We start from the raw sequence: 21,507 nt of genomic DNA on the forward strand, positions 1-21,507 counted from the left end.
CAATTGAGTCTTTCCAGTATTTTCTACTTTTGTTTCAGATTTACAACATCTGCTGTTTGTGTTGACTTTAATCAATTTTTGACTGTGTATCAAACAGCTTTTCCTCTCCCACCCAAATGCTCTTTTCTAATGTGGCTGCATATATACTTTTGTGAAACACTCACAGCATTGTGCAGATTACTCTTACTTTTCATCAACTTTCAACGATAGTAGTCAAAGATTAACGATTTTATCATTAACACATGAACATCAACGACAATGGAACATCTCCAATTGCGAATTTACTGAAATTGCCAACTCAGTGCAACTAAAAATAGAAAATGCTGTAAACACTCAGACACTTGAAATATTGGCTCTTTCTCCAAATCCCCCCCCCCAAACTCATAGAAACTGGCTGACCTGCTGTGTCTTCTAGCATCTTTTGTTTGTACCTCAGATTTCTAAGAGGTGCGTTTCTTTTTTCAGTACAATCTTAGATTACTGAAGAATGTCAATTTCTAACTAATCTAAATTAAGCAGTTGGCATATTAGGCAATGTTCTAATCATATACCAATCCCATGAACAGCCGGTTGCAAACAGAAATGTGATAGCCTGAATAATTTTGGCAGTTTGTTCACATGTGGTAAAATTATAATCAATCTGATAATCACGGAACCTGGAAAAATCTGAATGGAAAGAAACCAATTTGATAGTGAGAATTTTTCTTATTTAATTTCTGGGGGAGGTGTGTGTGTGTGTGTGTGTGTGTGTGTGTGTGTGTGTGTGTGTGTGTGTGTGTGTGTGTGTGTGTGTGTGTGTGTGTGTGTGTGTGTGTGTGTCATAGAAACATTTCAAATGTTGAAAGGCATAGACAGAGTGGATGTGGCAAAGTTGTTTCCCATGATGGGGGAAGTCTGGTACGAGAGGGCATGACTTAAGGATTGAAGGGCGCCCATTCAGAACAGAAATGCTAAGAAATTTTTTTAGTCAGAAGGTGGTGAATCTATGGAATTTGATGCCACGGGCAGCAGTGGAGGCCAAGTCATTGGGTGTATTTAAGGTAGAGATTGATAGGTATCTGAGTAGCCAGGGCATCAAGGGTTATGGCGAGAAGGCGAGGGAGTGGGACTAAATGGGAGAATGGATCAGCTCATGATAAAATGGCGGAGCAGACTCGACCGGCCGAATGGCCGACTTCTGCTCCTTTGTCTTATGGTATGTTTAAATCTTCTGCCAAAGGGAGAAAATGCATTTCTTCAATCCTCAAGGATAAAAGAGGCTCCAACATGTAAGATGCCTTTCACAATTGAAAATGACGCGGGTTAGCAGGTGAAATAATGAGAAAAATAGCATTCAATTTTTTAAACTACAAAATTAAAACATCACAGCAGAATTTAAAAAGGGAAGGAACATCTTGGAAGACAAATGAAAAACGAAAGCAATTTTACGAGATAACGAAATGTAACAATTATGTTCCGACTTGCATTCGCCACACCCAACACGCTCATCCAGTACTTAAGACAATTGAGTAAATAAAGGTCGAGACGATTCGCCAAGCGATGCTGTCAAGTTGTTTAAGTAACAAGCCCTGAATTACATCGAAAGAATCGAAATATAGACACCTGTTTTCAGTACAGCAACTCTGCTTAGTAGAATACTCCGAAATAACTTCAATCCTGTCTAGTGAAGGGTGAGGATTTACAAATAATCAACTGGTAAACAAGGATTAGCAACTAAAACACTGCTGAGGCTGTTTAATCGACACCCTGTGCCACTGCCTGCCCAAGCCGAGACAATCTATCCGCAATGTGTTGCAACCTGTGGATCAGGTTACAGGAGGCAAGCACAGGCCGCCAACTTGTTTGAACTTCAACTCTGCGCGACGTGCTAAGTCCTGCGGGGGGAAAATGTCCAAATAACCACCACCTGTTTCATGCTGTGTCGCCTGCCTTCACTTTTTCTTCCCCTCTCCTTTAAAAAGCTAGTCATCTATCCCATTAGCGACTTATGATGAATTGTTTTTCTTGCTGAGGGGAGGGGGAACTGAAAGAGGATTCGGGCCTGCAGAAGTGGATAGGGAAACGTTCGAGATCAGTAAGACGCTGCCTGCAGTGACCAGAAGTGTGGCGTTCACCGCGGCGGCGTGCCCGACAAGTTGAGGGATGGCACAGTGCTGCGGAATCTCTGAGACCAGCAGGTCATCCCAAGTGCAAACCATAGCTGTTCGATAACTCACCCAGCAGCAGCAGCTTGAGTTCCCTTCGGGCGTCCTTCTTGTCCCTCCGCAGCTGCCTCTCGATTTCGGCGTTGATCCGCTGGGACTCCTTGTCCTCCTCGGACAGGCAGCAGCGCGCCATCACGGGACCCGAGCAGACAGCACCCGCCCGGTTAATTGAGCGAGAAGACGACACCGCAACCGAACCGGACTCCAAGCTGCCGAGCCGCCTCAGCACGGCCACGCCATTGGAGAAGTGGAGGCGATGGCAAGCCAAGCGTCCACGAAATAAAAACAAAATAACTTTATTTTATTCCTGCTCTTCCCTTTCCGCTTTAAAAAACAAACACACGCGCAAAAAAAAGTTGTTTTCAATGGAGGCTTGCGAGTATTTACACTTGCAGGCTCCTGCCGTTGGTGTCCGATCTGATGAAGTGGGCGGGAATACCCAGCGGGAGAGAAGAGGAAAAAGAAACTGTGTCCAACACTCACTCACAGCGCAATAAGTCAGGCGCTGCTCATGAACTGAGCGACCAGGGGTTTTCTTTCGTACTAACAAAAAAAGGCGGTGCGACACCAAGACGAGGGTAAAACTGCTCCAAAAGAATGTCTGCTGGAAAATGGCGTTGCTGACAGCAAATGTGCTAGAATCACATTTTATTAATTTAAATTTAGCATTGTGATTGTTTTGTTTCTTTCCTGCTATGCTTTTATTTTGTTATTTCCGCTTTTATCAAGTAATGAAAACAATCAGCAAGTCAGGCAGCAGCTGTGAAAGTGAAACAGGAGATGGAAGAAACTTGTAGTATTTTCTGATTTTACTTAAGATTTCCAGCTTCTGCAGTTTTGTTAATTTCAGCCCATTAAACCATTAACAAAAGGAAAATATTTGCAATAATCAAGCAATACGAATCGCAAGGTCTGTAAATATTTGCACGGTGTACTTTTAATCCATACATATTTGGTGGTGCATTTCTGAGCGGTTTGTATATTGGAAAAAATGGCAAGTCTGTCATTGCATTGGAAAGTGAATGGGGGGGGGATGTAAAATGTACAAGTTTTGAAGTCCTGAAATAAGAACCGAGAATATTATTAACTTTTTAATTATCCAGATTATAATAATAGAAGAATACAAATAAATCATTCATACTGCCAAGACTTTACGCATCCATCCTCGAAGTATGCGTAACCGAGCGTTCTATAAATGAAATAACACCGTATAAATCCATATATCTGGAATATATTAACTCAGACTGCCTATAGAGGCTGACATACAAATCTCATCATTTCGCTAATTATATTGTTCATTTTCAATTTATTATTTACCAACCCCTTTCAGTTATTTTATATGTATAACTTGTGAGGTAAAAATCTTCTCCCCGTTTCACATTTTTTCCTTTCCCGTGAGGTGCATATTTAAATTGTATTCTCCGTGAAATGTTGTTTTGAAACAAATCTTTTCTTTTCCCGGTAGCATCCCTCCCTCATAAATAAATTCCAAATGTGACTTCCACAGATTTGTAGATCCAGGTATAATGCTTTCGAGTGACCTTGGATTAAGTGATTTTCAAATTTCCCACCATCTCAACCTAGTATAAGATCAAGTGCATACCCTTTTGTTTCTATTGGCTAAATATGTGACGGCCACAAATGGTAGATAAGGACGACAGTTTAAAATAATCGAATGATTCACTAATCTTGGGCTAATTCCTAATGATTTATTCTGCTTTATTTCCATAATAGTGCATAAGTTTTCCCCCTATCCCATTGTTGCATGCCTGTTACAGTCCTTTATCCTTTGCGGTCTTCATATACGTTCGGTTTTGGTTCAGGCAAGTGAATATGTTCATCCTATTTCCCCTTCTGCATTACTGCACCAGATATTCTGAACAGTACAATTGCCGCTATATTTGAGGACACCTCGTAAAACTAGTCCCAAATTGACAGAAATGGGAGCACGAAGTTGCCGCGTCTAAATGTTCATTCAACTACTGCGACCTGCTGCAAATTGTGTCCAATGGGTGAGCAACAAGAGAGTTCGCAGTTCAGGCGCCGCCTTGCGCTGAGATTTAATAATGGTGCAGAAGGAGTTTGGGCGGATTTTAAAGCAACTGAGCCAGTTTTCCTACTCAATCATCTTACCGTGAAATTTGCATTTTATGAAACTCGGAAAGATTTTAGAAGCCTGCCATGTTAAAATACCTGCTCTCCAACAATCACTAATAATAATAATAATATGAAATGGCGTGCTGGCACATTGCGAGAAGGCGGGGAACATTTACTCAGTCCTTTTTTTTCCGGAATTGTCCAGACGTAAGAGACATTTCCGTATTATAGTCTGAATATGAGGCAAATTCCCTTTAGATAGGGAAGCTGGAGAGGGAATCAAAATACGATTGCAAATGTTTGGAAACTGTCGTTAAATTATAATAACTAAAAGGATATATCAATGTAAATTGAAAAATGTATCCATGTATTTTTGATCTACTTGGTGGCTGTGTAACGTGCCAGAGCTAATTTCATTTCGGGAAAATTTAGAAAGTGAAGTTTACAATAAATAAGAAAATAGGAAATTTATAATATGTCAATACATATTAGGAAAATACAATATTTTAATGTAATTCTGGCTATTTCCTCTGCCATTCTGTTGAGCCACTGTAGATTACTGTATAGGATTCACGTATTCGTTTTGTGCAGCAACTTTTTACAAAATTGAAACCTATGTTAACTTAAACAGAAATAATTTTGCGCACGTACGCTTCATGCATCATTTCGTACATTCCGGCAAGATTGCTCATAGCTTGCTCTCTCACCATCGCACAAAAACATCAAATGAGGACATCAGCGACCAAATGCTGAAAAGGTACTCAGCACACTGTGGATTTTGGTAAGAGTCTGAGACTATTGAGGGTATATATATCTTTGAGCTCCAGTTTACGTTACGAAGGATCGAAATAGTGACATAATTAGGTGAGTCCCTCTGACTGGAGGAAAATACACGAAACGCTGCCGTGCCCAGTCTAGTCCAATTCCACTGTATCAGCCGGTACCATCTGCTTTGGGTCAGTTGATTTTTTTCATAACTTGCACATCAAGAAACAGGCTTTATTCAACCCAATTTCATGGTGCCCTGGCTTCACACAATAAACAGCATAGAGGGCTATTCCCTTCTCAGTCAACGTATATATTTAACCTTGCAGCTAACAGCTGGCAGATATAACACCAGAACTTCTGCCGCATGGACACGGTAGCCTATCGAAGCCAGACTTTAATTAGTTAGGGATGCTTGCTGTCAAAAAATTCCGCAGAAAATTTTCCCCTCATCAGAATTTGCCTGGAGGTTTTTTGTCTCCGTGGTAGTTAAAGATTGTTAGGCGAAGTAAACAATGAGAGCCAAAAAAATTTGTTGAACAGATTTGATGGACCAGTATTTCCTATATTTTAATTCATTTAAATCGAAAAATGATAATGTATTTGTACAGTTTTTTTTATTTCCTACACTTATTAAATATAAAGCTTTAAAATTGATGGAAATCTGAATTCTAGATGAAACTAATCATGGTCATATCAAAACCTTTGCAGATGCTGGAAATCCAAGCAACACACACAAAGGGCTGGAGGAATTCAGCAGGCCAGGCAGCATCTCTGGAAATGAGTATAGCTGATGTTTCCAGCCGAGATGAGGAGTCAGAGTTAGAAGGTGGGGGGAGGTGAAACCCGGAGAGGTGAAGTCAAGGGCTGGGAAGTTGGTCTACTGTCACGATTAAGCCACACTCAGGTTGGAGGAGCAACACCTTATATTCCGTCTGGGTGGCCTTCAACCTGATGGCATGAACATCGATTTCTTGAATTTCCAGTAATGTGCCCCCCCACTTCACTATCCCCATTTCCCTCTCTCACTGCACCTCCTTGCCTGCCCATCACCCCCCCCGTGCTCCTCCCACTTTTATTTCTTCCATGGCCTTCTGTTTTCTATTATATTCCCCCTTCTCCAGCCCTGTGTCTCTTTCCTCAATCAACTTCCCAGTTCTTTACTTCACTGCTCCCCCCTCCCAGTTACACCCATCACCTTGTGTTTCTTCCTCCCCTCCACCCACCTTCTAACTCTGACTCCTCATCTTTTTTCTCCAGTCCTGAAGGGTCTCAGCCCAACTGTACTCTTTTCCATAGGTGAAGTCCCATCTCCTCCTGTTAATTTTTAGCACAGATGGTAATAGTAGCTCAAGATGAATAGTATTGTCATTTCCCTCTCTGAATCTAAAATCATTTCAGCATTTCCAGCTTATATCCAGTTAATCACATCCTGATAGATCAGTCTCACAGTGTCAGCAATGTGTTTCTTTAACCAATGATAGATACCTGAAAGGTATTCTTCCAATACCTATCTCCCTCTTGGTGTCTTGCTGCTGAGAGTGATGTGATGCTTTGTATATAAGTCAGCATGGGAATCCAAATTTACTGTTTCCTTATGGCTATACTGTTTCCTTATGGCTACACTGTTTCACATGCTTCACTTGTCATCAGGGAAAACTAGGGAGTTGATGAAACATTCAGGCACTTGTAAACTATTCTAACTCTAAAAACCTTGCACTTTGTTGAGAGAATCGCACTCAGCGATTCAGGAACAGCTTCTTCCCCTCTGCCATCCGATTCCTAAAAGGACATTGAACCCTTGGACACTACCTCATTTTTTTAATATACGGTATTTCTGTTTTTTGCACGTTTTAAAATCTATTCAATATACATATACTGTAATTGATTTACTTATTTATTACTTTTTTCTCTTCTATATTATGTATTGCATTGAACTGCTGCTAAGTTGACAAATTTCACAACATATGCCGGTGATAGTAGACCTGATTCTGAATCTGAGTTGCAGAGTTGTTAATTGGTGTATGAAATTACATATGCTATTTAGCAAACTCATTGAAACACATAATAAAATGTCCTACTTTACTAATTATTCCATTTAGAAAGTATTACAAAATTGATGGACTTATATTTAGTTTTCATTTTACAAAATATTGCTTGAAAATCACCTCTTCACAAATTCCATTCAGCCAATTTAGGGATATGTCATCCTTTTGAACAAAGACCTGATGTCATAGAGGGAAGTCCAGATCATAGGCACTGTGAGATTTCCATGGGAAGTCTATTTCTGAGTTTCTAGATGAATGAGCATGGTATTTCTGCTATTTGCACATTTAAAAGTATTAACTCAAATGTCAAAACATAAAAGATCTTGAGTGATTTAAATGTGAAGTTGTTGATAATAAGGATGGTTTGTCAGAAGATGAAGCAGGATAAAAATCAATTGGAATTTGGGTGGACAAATGGCATTAGGTGTCTAATCCAGGTAAGTGTTAAATGATGCATTATATAAGATCAAACTTTAAGTCAAATTTAGGCAAAGGTGCAGAGGAAAGCTTACTTACAGCATCATCAGAGGTGCATTGCATCATATAAGTAGCATTCACAAGAAAAAAAGTATAAAATATGCATGTTTCCTATAAGAAAACACAACTGGAACAATAAAAAATTATGTTTTATTGCGAAATGGTCACAATGTTGCTAAACTAATGATTAAGGTCTCACTGGTTGGTTCAAGAAAGCAGCTCTTCTTGAACTTCATGGTGTGGGAATTCAGGCTTCTGTTCCTCCTCAGTTAGAGTAGCAGTCAGCACAATGCCATTACAGCACCAGCAACCCAGGTTCAAATCCCACCACTGTCTGTCAGGAGTTTGTTACTTCTCCCCGCGACTGTGTGGGTTTCCTCCCATATTCAAAAGACATATGGGCTAGGGGGTTAAGGTTGGTAAATTGTGGGCATGCTAACTTGGCACCAGAAGCATGGCAACACTTGCAGGCTGCCCCCAGCACACTCTCAGACTGTGTTGGTTGTTGATGCTAATGGTGCATTTCTCTGAATGTTTCAGTGTACATAAACAAGTAAAACTATCTTTATCCTTTCCAGTGGGTCACTGTGAAAAGATGGCATGGTTTGGCCATTAAATGCAGAAGTATAAAGTAAATGACAGAATTCTTATGACTACAGAAGGATCTTGGCATACAAGTCCACAGCTCCCTGATGGTGTAACAATAGTAGATGGGTGATAAAGAAGGAATGCAATATGTTTGTCAGGACATTAAGTTTAAGAGTTGGCATATCATATTGCAAATATATAATACCTGGGTGAGGCCACATTTGGAGAATTGTGTGCAGTTCTGCTTGCCACATTATAGGAAGAATGTTGAGGCTTTGAAGAGGGCGCAGAAGAGGTTCCCTGCAATATTTCTCTAAACTCTTTGAGTGTATTAGCCATAAGAAGTTGTTGGACAAACTTGGATTGTTTTTTATAGCACGTCAGAGACTTCGGGGAGAAAGCAACCTGAGACAGAATCTATTTCCTGAGGTGGAAATCTCAAATATCAGAGTACTTAGGGTTAAAGTGAGGTGCGGGGGGGGGGGGGCGGGGGACTTTAAAGAAGATATGTGGGGCTTTCATATAGTAAGTGGTAGGTGCCCAGAACATGCAGCCAATCAAGGTGGTAGAAACAAATACAATAGCAATGTTTAAGAAGCTTTTAGACAGATACATAAAAAGCCTGGGAATGGAGAGGTATAGACCACGTGCATAGAGTTAGAGAATTATACAGCACAGAAACAGGGTCAACTATGCCTGCAGATGACATTGGACAGACTGGCATCATGGACAGTGTAGACATGTTGGGCTGAAGGGCCTGTTCCTGTACTCTTCTGTTCTATGTTCTCTGATAAAAATTAAGGGGATTTGAGAATATTATGGCAGATGAAAGAAGGCAATCCAAGATAATCTCTGATTAGCAAATAGTTTTGCAAATGAAAACTAAATTTAATGGTATTTTATTGGTATAGCCACCAGTAACTGACTAAACCAGCTGTTGACCATATCCATTCACATCTGTACCCCTTGGTGTAATGAAACAGAGATGGTGACCAGGGTGAGAGAGAATAATGGATTCATGAAAATTGATATGTCAAGTTCATGCAAAAGTTTCTGTTAAGAACAATAACTGTAAAAATGCAGAGGCAAATGTTAATCTTATATATTTCCATCAAGCAAGCTGTGCAAGAGTCTGACCTACAGCACATCAAATACCAGAAAGTGCCCAATGCACATTGAGATGGAGATTGAAGTCACTGAAGATGAGAAGTTGCTCAAAGTCAATTTATTATCAAAGTGCGTATATGTTACCATATACTAACTTGAGATTCATTTTCTTGCTTTAGAGAAAACAAAATACAATTTATGAATATACATAAAGAGTGACAACCAATGTGCAAAAGACAAATTGTGCAAATAATAAATGTAAAGAAATCATAGTAAGATCAACCAAATGAGGCAAGAAAGATGGGACAGGGAGGGGAAAGGGAGGCATTTATATCAAATACAAAAGAGTGCTGCAGGTACTAGGGTAGTTCGTGGATACAGAAGAGAGGAAACTGTGTGGACTAGATTAAGGCTGGGGCACTGTGTATTAAACAAAACATTGAAAATGATAGGGAAACACCAGAGAGGATTGTGTGAAGAATGTCATGAAGAGGAGTCAGTAGAAAATGTAGTTCTGAGTTGCAGGAAGTATGGGATACAGAGAGAGATTACGAGAATTAATCTAAGGGAATTGGGGGTGCAGGAATTCACATTGAAAGGGTTGCTAGGCATGGGTGAGAGAGCACAGGTCAGGGTACTTTTAGCTTTCTTAAGGGGTACAGGGTTTTTCTTAATAGGATATGATGGATAAGCAGGAATAGGGTACTAGGGTGGCCGAAGATGGGAGGATAAGGTGTAGGTTAGGGTGTGTGTGTGTGTGTGTGTGTGTGTGTGTGTGTGTGTGTGTGTGTGTGTGTGTGCGTGCGTGTGTGTGCGTGTGTGTGTGTGTGCGCGAGAGAGAGAGAGAGAGAGAGATTGATTGATTGATTGATTGAGAGAAGGGATTTAAGATTGTAAGTCTATTGCACACTCTGGAGCAGAAGGTGGCGGTAATGCACCATTAAGCTGGGTGCCAACCGCCATAAAACAAGACGGAGAAGAAAAAGAAGAAGTCATAGTAAGAATGTGAATTGTAGAGTCCTTGAAAGTGAGTCTGTAGGTTGAGGGATCAGTTCAGAGTTGTGGTGAGTGAAGTTATCCATGCTGGTTCAGGAGTTGATGGTTGTTATATAATAACTGTTCCTAAGCAGAGTGGTGTGAGGCCCAAAAGGCCTGTACCTCCTGCCCAATGGTATTCGTGAGAAGTCAACATGGCCTGGATGACAAGGGTCCTTGATGATGGATGTTGCTTTCTTATGGTAGCACTCTATGTAAATATGCTCAATGGTGGGGAAGACTTTGCTTGTGATTGTCTTGCTGGATCCACCAACTTCAGTAGTCTTTTCCATTCCTGGGCAATGGTGTTTTTATACCAGGCTATGATGCTAAATGCAGAGGCAGAGAGAAGCAAAGCAATAAAGGGTTTACAGGCACAATTTTTATCGTGAATGATTCAGTGATATAGAATGACTATTATCAGAGATGCAGAAGTGTGGAACAAGGCAAGAAGAAGAAAATATTGTCTCCTTATGCATTAACAACATATAGTTTGATAATTATGATTAACAGGTTATACATTGTCATTAAGGACCATTTCAAAAATTTGACTCACATCATTAGACTGGAGATGAGCCACTTTCATTCAGACAGCCAACCATCACTAGATGAAGTAACAATTTACATCAATCTTGAACTCAGTGAGGGACACATCTTTGAGCAGGAAGATCCTCCTCTTCAGATGTAATAGGTAACATGTCCTGCACGCAAAGACTGTGAACGTCTAAGTATCAGACATGACACAGTAGTGGCAAAGTCTCTTTTGATTGCTGGATCAAGACCCACCTCAAAGTTGTGTCTTAGGGATTTACTAAAGTAATAAGCTTCTCAAAAACAAAAATACTTATAAATAAATGAATAGGAAGAGGGCTTTTTGAAGGAACAAATGCTGGAGCAAGGGAGGTTGCAGAACTGTCAGGAATGTGGATAAACACATGAGCTGAGATGGGTCAAATTTATGTTTTATAAAATGTACGATTATAAATGTAAGTCAATCACAGTGCTTTGAACCTGGGAGACCATCTATTGTCTATGAATCCCACAAAAGAACATTAATTCAGTGCCTTGAAGCAATCACAGAAAGGTGCACCAGGATCTTTACTTTCTTACTGAACACACTAATAAACTTCTTCAAAAGTTCTGTTGAAAGCATCCCAATTGGTATATCATGGTCTGGTATGGCAATTTAAGTGTGCAGGAATGTAAGAAGCTGCAAAGAGCATGGGCACATCCCTCTGCATCGAACTAGCTAGAAGAGGCACTGCTTCAAAAAGGCAAGATCTAACATGAAGATCTTCACCATCTGAACCATGCCAGATTTTCACAGCTACCATCAGGCAGGAAGTACAGAAGCCTTAAGTCCCACAACAACAGGTTCAACAACTGCCATAACCCTAATCACAATCTCACTATGACCACTTTGCATTACAATGGACTTCATTTTTATCCTCATTATGTTCTTTCTTGTTAAAATTGTGTATAATTTATGTTCAATTTGATTTTCTTGTGTATGTTGTTTCGATGCCTGTGATGTTGCTGAGTTTTTCACCGCACCTGTGTATACATGTACCTGTGCATATGACAATAAGCTCCATTTTGACTTTGAACTTGATCCACCAGTAATATTGTAGTTGATCCAATCATGTCCTTGACACTACTTTTCCACTTTCTCTCCATAACCTTGACACCTTTCTAATTTAAATATCTGTCATTTTTTGCTTTTAGTTTATTTAATTCATAGCTGTCATGACCACAAAGAATAAATTCTTCCTCACCGCAATCAAGTCAACAGCATATTTACATAAAGTTTCTAATGTTTTATGGACTGAACTACTCAGTCTGGTTCTGCAAGTAATTTCAAAACACTGACAACTTTATAAATGTTGTCATCCCAAGTATTTAGAAATTAAGCAATCTACCATATATGCATATTCCTTGTGCTCATCAAATGCTACTTCCAGAACAGTTTCAACATATTTCCATATTCAATTTTACAATTAACTTCAAATTGCAAACTGCACCTTTTAAAGACATAAAAATGAACTGTACTTTCCATGAGTTTTTTTTTGAAATTGAGGGACATTTTCAAAAACAAAGTTAATCCTTTCTGTTTAGCTGGCCTACCCTCTGCTTGTTTACATTCCAGCAAACTGGAGTCCAAAGCAATGAGTTGTGTGTGTACTTCACAGGCCTGCTGCTAAGTGCAGATATACAGCAAATGTAGGTGTAAATTGTTTTTCTATTTCAGAACAGCAGGTTTATGTGTCAGATCTAGTAGGATTTACTGCACTGATAATACTTTACTTAACAGGGGAATATAAATCATATTGCGCTAAAGTAGTGCTTGAAGCCATCATTCACTCCCACCTTGCAAAAAAAACTAAAGATTTGCACAATGCATTTTTATCTGAAGTTAAATTGAAATCCATGAATTACTAGTTGCTTCAACCTATATTTTAATTAGAGAGGATAGATAAATGGCAAAAGATTATTAAATATTAGCCATTGGTTTGATATGTTTTTGCAATTTTAACCAAACAAGTTCACACATTAGTTAGGTCAGAATCCAGTAAATTTACCACCAAGATCTCTTTTCAAGTTCTGATGGATTATCCAATGTAAGTGATTTACAATAACTTGTGCAGAACTAAAACCTCAGAGAGCATGAAGGCACCTTTTAAAGAAATCCAGAGGAAACTTCTCTCTCTCCCCCCCCCCACCTCCACCGCCAAGAGCAAGCATGAAGCTTTCAGTGAATGAGTCAGGCTGCTTTCTAAATTTGATCATTTTAACAGAAAAGAAGAACCATACTGGGAATTAAGTGACTGGAAAAACAAAAAACATTCATTGGTCATCCAAGTTATATTAGAGACAAAATGTGAGAATTTTAATGTTAAGCGTGTCAAAGGAAAATACGAATATACTAACGTTAATGCTACGGTCATAATTTAATTAAAATTGGTTAAATTCCATTTTCGGAAATAGTCAGAAGAACAATTAATCTAGAAGCATGGAAAACAACTAACTAAAATGAAGTTTTCTTTTGCCAGGAGTTTTCAGGTGTTCCATGCATCTGGAATAGTTAAGAATTTGCCCCTGAGGCAGTTTGTCCTGAAGCCTTTTACAGTGTGCTGAGCCAAGGAGGCATGCTTTGCGGGAAAGACTTGCTCACTTATGATGCAATTACACTGATGGTGCCTTTCAATGTGCAATATCTTAGAACTAAGTATCAGACCAACATTTCTTGAAAGGAAACTACACCAGGAAAATCCACACTTTTATCATAGATCAGCCGCAAATTGTAGGGCAAAAAAAAATCATAATACGAATATAGGAAATGAGGTCTTTTGTACATCAAGTAGTCCGATGTACACTCTCCACAGCTTTGCATTTATTTTCTTTTAAGTTCCAATACAGTTCCCTCTGGAACATCAGTACTGAAGCTAAGCTTCTTCCACCTTTCTTCCTGCTAATACATTCCATACCATAACTATTCATTCCCTAAAATTTTTAATGTAATTTTTGGTTCTTTACTATTATTTTATTTCATGGTCTTCTATTCTTCAACCTTCTGCCAACAGAACAATTATCTCCACCCGTTTGTAGCAAGACCCTGCTTGGTTTCAAGAGCCTCTCAGATTTCCTTTTAGCTTATTCTGTTCCAAGCAGACAACCCCATTTCTGAAATCAGTCGTCCAAAGCTCCAACTGTTGCCAACTCAATATCCTATAAAGGTTTACCATGACGTTTTTGCTCCTGTATTTTATGACACAATCTATAGTGCAGGATTTTTCTGACTGATTTTATAACCATTTTCTCAAACTACCCTTCTAAAATTTCAATGATTTAAGCACACGGGTATACTTTTCATACTCCACAGAGAACCATACACTAGTGTTTTTATTGGCTCCCATTATCTCTAAACATATATATTTCTTTGTCATATCTTAGCCTATCTGTCACACATTGCCTTTCTTTGGATACTGTCCACTTATGCCCTCATTTATATTGTTTTGCACAGCATAATTATTAACAGAACTGACCTGCATATCGAATGTCAATTGTGTCAGCATGCTACAAATGATTATAAATAATTGAATGCATAGACCAGTTAAGATGAATGTAAAAAAATACTTAAAAATGTGACTTCTTGCTTTTACGTTTGTTGTTACGCAATGTACAGAGACATTTTTTATTGAAAATGTAACACTGTGACAGACCGTTTCTGGTAGCAATAATTCATCAATTCCTATTATTAGAATGACCATGTGAAACCCTAAAAATTCAAAGTATCTATTTTATTGAACATACAATCAATGACAAGGGACATGTAAGTTTTTTTTTGTGCAACTACATTGGTACTGTTGAAATTTCCTCCCAAGAAAGTCAACTGCCAGAAAACAATTATACTGGATTTGTTTGTGCAGTCTAAAATTATTGGAATAAAAAAATATTCTAGGGTCAGCATCATAAAAAAAGGATAGAAGAAAATTACCATCAGGAGGCATCAAATGAAACCAGTACAAAATTATGGCCAAAAAATACTATATTTGTAACCAGCGAGATCATTTGGGATATGAATATACAACAGTAGATTTTTCCAAAAGCTGCTTTCCTTCCCCAAACAATGACAATGCATGCATTTAAATGACAATTTTAAAAGAGCAAATATGCTTTTAAATATTGCAGGTTACGATTATCTAGCATAAATTAATATCTCACCAGAGTTTTCACCAGATTGGCACTGTAACAAATGATGATACATACTATATTTCACTATCCTGTGCAATTTAGATTTCATCAGCTGTACATGTTATTAGCAAACTGAATGCCCAACCACGATAATACTGTATTTTAACTGAAATATTTAAATTCTCACAGACATTCATCATTTCCTCTTGAAGTGCCAATATGTTGAAATTCCAGAAAGACCAGTTGACAGAGCAAAGGTGAAACGAAATAAATGAAGGTTATCGGTATGCCAAATGTTTTACATTTTGCTCAGATAAAAAAAAAATTGACAGTGTTTCAACAGTAAACCATGCAGCTGGCCATCTTCATTGTTTTATACACAGCGTACCTAACTTCATTTATTCATTTCGCAATTAATGACATGAACTCGTAAATGATAATTAGTTCTACTTCAAACTGATGATATAAAATGTCTTGATCCTTTCATAGGAATGAGCAACACTGCATTGGTCCCTCTGGTGCATGACCAGCAGATTACGAGCTGTCATTTAACTTTCAAATTGTAACACCCAATACAGCACATATACTTCAGCAAAGTCAAAAGGTCATCTTCTCTCTCAGACTTCGGTTTTGATACACAAAGTTCTTAACGCCAATTTCATGAGGCATGAAACACAAATTTTGGATGTACTACAATATAAACTGTGACCAATCCTATCAAAAGCATTCGGATACATGGATCAGCAAATGAAATTGCCTAGAATACAATTTTATTTTTAAAAGACTTTGTAATTTCAAAGGATTTCTTCGAAGCACATTATTTTCTTTCACACATGACGATGAGAAGAAATGCAGCTAGTTATTGTCCACTTCATGGTAAGACATTTGGTCAATCTTTCTGGAAAAAGATAGACTTTGACAAAAGGAATTATATGATTAGAAACTTGTTGTGATGTATATTAATCAGACCAGACTGTATGATAATTATCTTTACTTCCAAAATGACATTTCAAATCCGTAGCTGAGAAAGAAACTGGCAAAGATTTACATTCACGTCTTAAAAAAGTAAATAATGTTATTCAAAAATGTGAATTAGCTATATGACTTACAATACAATTACATAGAAACATATCAATGCAGCACATTCAATCTGCCAAAATTATCACAAAGCCAATATGTGTACATCACACACATGCGCGTGCATGCACACGCATACACGCACGCACACGCACACACACACACATACACACAATGATTACAAGTACATAATTACATTAAACCTATAGCCAGGTTTTTTTTGTACAAATTATAGGAATTTTGTCCATTGGTTCATTTTAATACATGTTAGGTGAAGGAGCAGAAGTGAAGGGAGACAATCACTGACCATTAACTTTGGTACTCCATAACAAAAAAAAAACTGTGTTGAAGCATAAACCCATGCATAAAGGCGTTCCACCTTTGACAATGGCCAGTGCAGGAACTTTAAAATTAACTGACCTTGACTTCTTTGAAGTTTTTGAGCTATAACCTCAAAGACAGAAAAATCTTAAAACTAGCAAGCTCAAAGAACACCAGACATTCATTCAAACCTGTCTTCTTCAAACATTCATCTGCTTTTGTTAACAGCCCAGGCCTCAGAATTTTAAGTTTGTCTATGGTTGGACAAAAGTAATAATACAGGTTCATTTTCCAGCAAGTTATGGCAAATGAAACCATTTTGTTTTAAGATTAAGGATCTTACAAGATTTTTATCAAAACATGATTACAGTACCTTTTAACATATGTGTAAAAAAGTTAGATACAAAATTGGTCATGGACACTAAGCAGCTTATGTTAAAGAATAGTACACAGGTAATGGCAAATATTATACAATGTGAAAAAGCACCAGTTTTTTCTCATTTATTTTGGCATGTCAAACAAATTGTTTTTAGGAGATCTAAAGTGCCAACACTGCAAAGTTATTTGCTTGCTATTCATCTTCTACTCAAGTGTTTCACACCACATTATTTTTGGCTTCTTGAGGAAAGCAATTTTTATCTATTAAAATTCTAAATTAGCAAAGCAAATAAGACAGAGTGGCAATATTAAAATGTTCCTTATTAAAAGCCAAAAAGTTACACTGGAGCAAAGTATGGATGTCAATGATGTCTCCAGATACAGTCCTAAGGAAGAAGACCTATGTTGATATTGCAAAAATCAGCAAATATAGTGTATATGACATTTTGTTGGCATCTTTCCATAAAACAAGTTTAGTAATATTCATAGAGTGGCAATAATAAATAGAATTCAAACCCCATATATTGTTTTACAAGTACATAACATTCTCAATATTGTATTCTTACCTATATCTATCCACGTTTTTTTAGAAACAGTGTGGTAACATTTAAAGTTGAGTCATGATGGCAATCAACTATTGCTTAATGATCTCCCATCTTTATAACTTAAAGTGAAGATAAATTGTTTAGTATGAAACTTTATCTTTAAATAATATATATGCAATTTAAAATTCACATGACCAATTCTTCTTGCCCATCAGAAAAACAATACAATTATCATTGACAGCTTTGATTTCCATCAAACATTACCACAGTAACTGTGTACCACAGAGTGTCAAGAGGAACACCTCATAAAAAGGACACTGTACCTCAAATATTCTTTGGGGATTAGGAGGAGGGGAAGGGATGTGCTTATAAAAGCAAAAAACCCAACCCTTTGAGTGCAAAAATGGGAATTTACAGTGAAAATTGAAAATTTTGCATGAACTCACAAAGTTTTGCCTAAAAAGTAGACAGGTGCCACAAACGTGTGTCAGCATCTTTGCCCATTTTTGTTAAATAAAATCATAATATTTACTAAGACTCTGTGGAAGTACAGAGTCCAGGATAGCAATAAATTAGAATTATGCAAATCATTTTCACAGATAATACAGTTACTCTTTTTATTGTTAGGTCAGTTAATATACTAGACCAGGTTATATTCCTTCAGATTTAATTGTAGGATAGTGTCCTTGACAGCAGCAAAGACAAACCGTATATTCTCTGTATCCGTGGCACATGTGAAGTGAGAGTAGATAATTTTGTCACTATCAGGATTCAGGTCCACAAACATCTTCAGAATAAACTCTCTTGCTGCTTGTGCATCTCGCTGTGGTCCTATTAATGAGATAATTGGAAAGGAGACATGGTTATATAATTAAATGTTTCTTAAATAACCTTATTAAAAGTCATCACATAGAGATGATACAAGAAAGTGGAATAACCAGATCCATAAATTTGCAACGACCATAGAAGCCATGCATGCAGTTCATATTTCCAAAGTGACTGATGATTTAACTGATTTGAAAGAAACTCATTAGGCTTCTCCATAAATAAATATACTACTCAATAAGTCATAAAACCACCCATTAAAAAGGCTCTGCGTGGTGTTAATATTCATCTTTTCTGTAACAACAGATGGTGAAAAGAGCACTTGGTTTAGAATGAGATTCCAGTGCAGTATTGTGGGAGTGCTGCATAGACAGAGGTGGCACTCTATGGTTTAAAACAGGGGTTCTCAACTTTTTTTTTAGTGCCATGGGCCAATACCATTAAGCAAGGGTCTGTGGACTCCAGGTTAAGAAAACCTGGTTTAAACTAACATTTGGTGTACTGCTCCTTGGTTACTATAGATCTCACTATACCATACAAAGAACCTAGTAGGGTGCTTTCAAGGTTCTGGTGAAAGCTTATGCATTGAAAAACCATAACTCTGTTTTGCTCCTTGTAGAGAGCACCTGACCTCCTGAGTAGTTGCAGCATCCTCTTTTTTATTTCTGTTCTCCATACCTCAATTTTTTTGCCATCCTCAATCGACTCTAAAATTTTCATAGCTCTATAGAAGGGATACAAAAACAATTTAAAGACTGCAAGCTACACACATCAAAGTTGCTGGTGAACGCAGCAGGCCAGGCTTAAAGACTGCAATCAAGGCTGGGATGTTTTAGTTGTGGAAAAAAAAAAGAATTGGAGCTGTTTATTTCATGAGCATTCTTGAAAGTCATTGAGGATTTAAAATTAAATGATGATAGATTATTTTCACTGATTTTTACAATTATAATCAGCAACTGTGTGTGCGCGCGCGCATGTGTACAGAAGTACATTCTCAAAAAAAAAGCAAACGTTAAAAAGGGAAGTTATATTAGCAGAGAATTTGAAACAGTTTGTGGAATATTTTTGAGAAGTTAGGAAGTTCAAAAATAAAAAGGAAAGATCAATGACTTGATATTTTCATACATCATCCAGAATATCTCTAATTATCTCTGTTTGTGGATGCTTAATATGTACAAATTGCCTACTGTGTTTCTAGAATATAACCGTGCCCAGACTTCAAAATACAGTAATTAATTGGCTGTAAAGTTTTTTGGAATATTCTGACAGCTACTTGAACTACACCATATAAACACAGGCTTTCTTTGATATTGTGAGTGAATAGGACAAATCAAACCATATAAATTTACACAGTAACATAGCAAATAGGTGCAGGAGTAGGCCTTTCGGCCCTTTGAGTCTGCACCGCCATTCAGTATGATCATGGCTGATCATCCAACTCAGAACCCTGTACCTGCCTTCTCTCCATACCCCCCGATCCCTTTAGCCACAAGGGCCATATCTAACTCCCTTCTAAATATAGCCAATGAACTGGCCTCAACTGTTTCCTGTGGCAGAGAATTCCACAGATTCACCACTCTCTGTGTGAAGAAGTTTTTCCTAATCTCGGTCCTGAAAGGCTTCCCCTTCATCCTTAAACTGTGACCCCTCGTTCTGGACTTCCCCAACATCGGGAACAATTTTTCTGCATCTAGCCTGTCCAATCCCTTTAGAATTTTGTACATTTCAATAAGATCCCCCCTCAATCTTCTAAATTCCAGCGAGTATAAGCCTAGTCGATCCAGTCTTTCATCATATGAAAGTTCTGCCATCCCAGGAATCAATCTGGTGAACCTTCTTTGTACTCCCTTTATGGCAAGAATGTCTTTCCTCAGATTAGGGGACCAAATCTGCACACAATACTCCAGGTGTGTTCTCAGCAAGGCCTTGTACAACTGCAGTAGTACCTCCCTGCTCCTGTACTCAAATCCTCTTGCTATGAATGCCAGCATACCATTCGCCTTTTTCACCGCCTGCTGTACCTTGTTTTAAAGGAAGACAATGCTACAAATCATCCATGGCAACCCAGTATTTACATCAGAAGTCCCTATGTCCTGTGCCAGCACCTAATGTTTTTATGCTTGAATACTTTCGGGGAAAGGTGACAAAAATAGATCACATATGTGCAGATGATAAAACTGCCTTCATTACAGTACAGCTGACCCCCATGTTACAGGATGGGGTGGGGGAGGTTGATTGCATCTCTAGAAAATGCTCCATATCATGATTTTCTCTAACATGAGTATTGCCTGTACCACTAAATTAGCCTTTTATATCTGTAGTTTATGACTTGCTCTGCTTACTGTTGAAACAAAAGAGAAATGGCCATTATTTATTAACTAATAAGCTATTAAAATAAACCAAAATACAATTATTTCAAGGATGCGAATGCACTGGAGAGAGTGCAGAGGAGATTCAAAAGTGTGCTGCCCGAGGTGAAGCATTTCAATTATTAGGAGAAACCGGATGAGCTGGGATTTGTTTTCCTTGGACTACCGAGGGCAGAGAGGACAGGTTTAAGGTGTGGGGCAAGGGTTTTGAGGAAGGCTTTTATTCAGCCAGTGGGCATTTGAAATCTGGAACATATTGCTAGAGGGGATGGTGGAGATCGGGACTCATGTAACATTTAATTATTTAGCCTAACAATTGAAATGCCATGGCATTGCAGGTTACAGGATTAGTATAGAGAGGTGTTTGATAGCTAGTATGGTGGACTGAAGAGCCTGTTTCTCTGCTCTAGGACCCTATAATAACTTGTTTAAATAGTACGATTTTTTAAAATGGCAGCAATTTAACATCAATAAATGGCTGTGCTGCAAATATCTATATACAACACTGAAAAGTAGTTTTAAGCCAGTGCATAATCTGCTGTACAAAATCCTATCTAGGCTTTGAAAAAAAAACAAAATAATCAGCTATTATACTCCTGTGAGCACTTAAAAGCACAGCTTTTTACCAATTAACCTCAGTTGCATCAAAACAACTTCGAATTTATCGCATGAAGGCTTCTGTCTGACAGGAATTTTATGAGTTCCAAAACTATTTTTTTTATTTTTCTTGGCTTCTTTGTTGCACCAAATATTATCCTTAGAAGGCAACAGCTGGTTGCTATTTGAAAGTCTCATTCAGTTTTGTTCTTGATAATTTGAGGCTAACAAAATAGATATATTAAACAGTGGAAGATGATACCTGGAGACAATCTAGGGTACAGTCTGTATGCCTTTGATTTGAATGTTCTGGGAATATCTGCTGTTGTCAACAGGCTCCAAGCGAAGGTCTAAGATTCAGCGGAGGTTAATCCTTCCTCTT

At 38.1% G+C, this 21,507-nt stretch overlaps 2 protein-coding genes across 4 annotated transcripts in view; both read right to left on the reverse strand.

Moving 5' to 3' along the window:
• LOC140211624 (guanine nucleotide-binding protein subunit alpha-14) overlaps positions 1–2,711 on the reverse strand; it is a 139,517-nt gene extending 136,806 nt beyond the window's left edge. The window contains exon 1 of one of the 2 annotated variants that reach the window (XM_072281558.1): positions 2,217–2,711. In XM_072281558.1, the coding sequence (XP_072137659.1) occupies positions 2,217–2,337 (121 nt within the window). In that variant the 5' untranslated portion in view covers positions 2,338–2,711. Of the gene's footprint in view, positions 1–1,602; positions 1,689–2,216 lie in introns of those variants that run through there. The other variant, XM_072281560.1, reaches the window with a different exon arrangement.
• Positions 2,712–14,604: 11,893 nt separating this feature from the next.
• The window catches only part of LOC140211625 (guanine nucleotide-binding protein G(q) subunit alpha), a 243,042-nt gene continuing 236,139 nt past the window's right edge, over positions 14,605–21,507 (reverse strand). For both annotated transcript variants that reach the window (XM_072281561.1, XM_072281562.1), the window contains one exon: positions 14,605–18,165. In XM_072281561.1, coding sequence (XP_072137662.1) covers positions 17,975–18,165 — 191 coding nt within the window. In that variant the 3' untranslated portion in view covers positions 14,605–17,974. The remainder of the gene's footprint in view (positions 18,166–21,507) is intronic.

The sequence above is a fragment of the Mobula birostris genome, chromosome 17 (genome assembly GCF_030028105.1).
Source record: "Mobula birostris isolate sMobBir1 chromosome 17, sMobBir1.hap1, whole genome shotgun sequence".
Lineage (NCBI taxonomy): Eukaryota > Metazoa > Chordata > Chondrichthyes > Myliobatiformes > Myliobatidae > Mobula > Mobula birostris.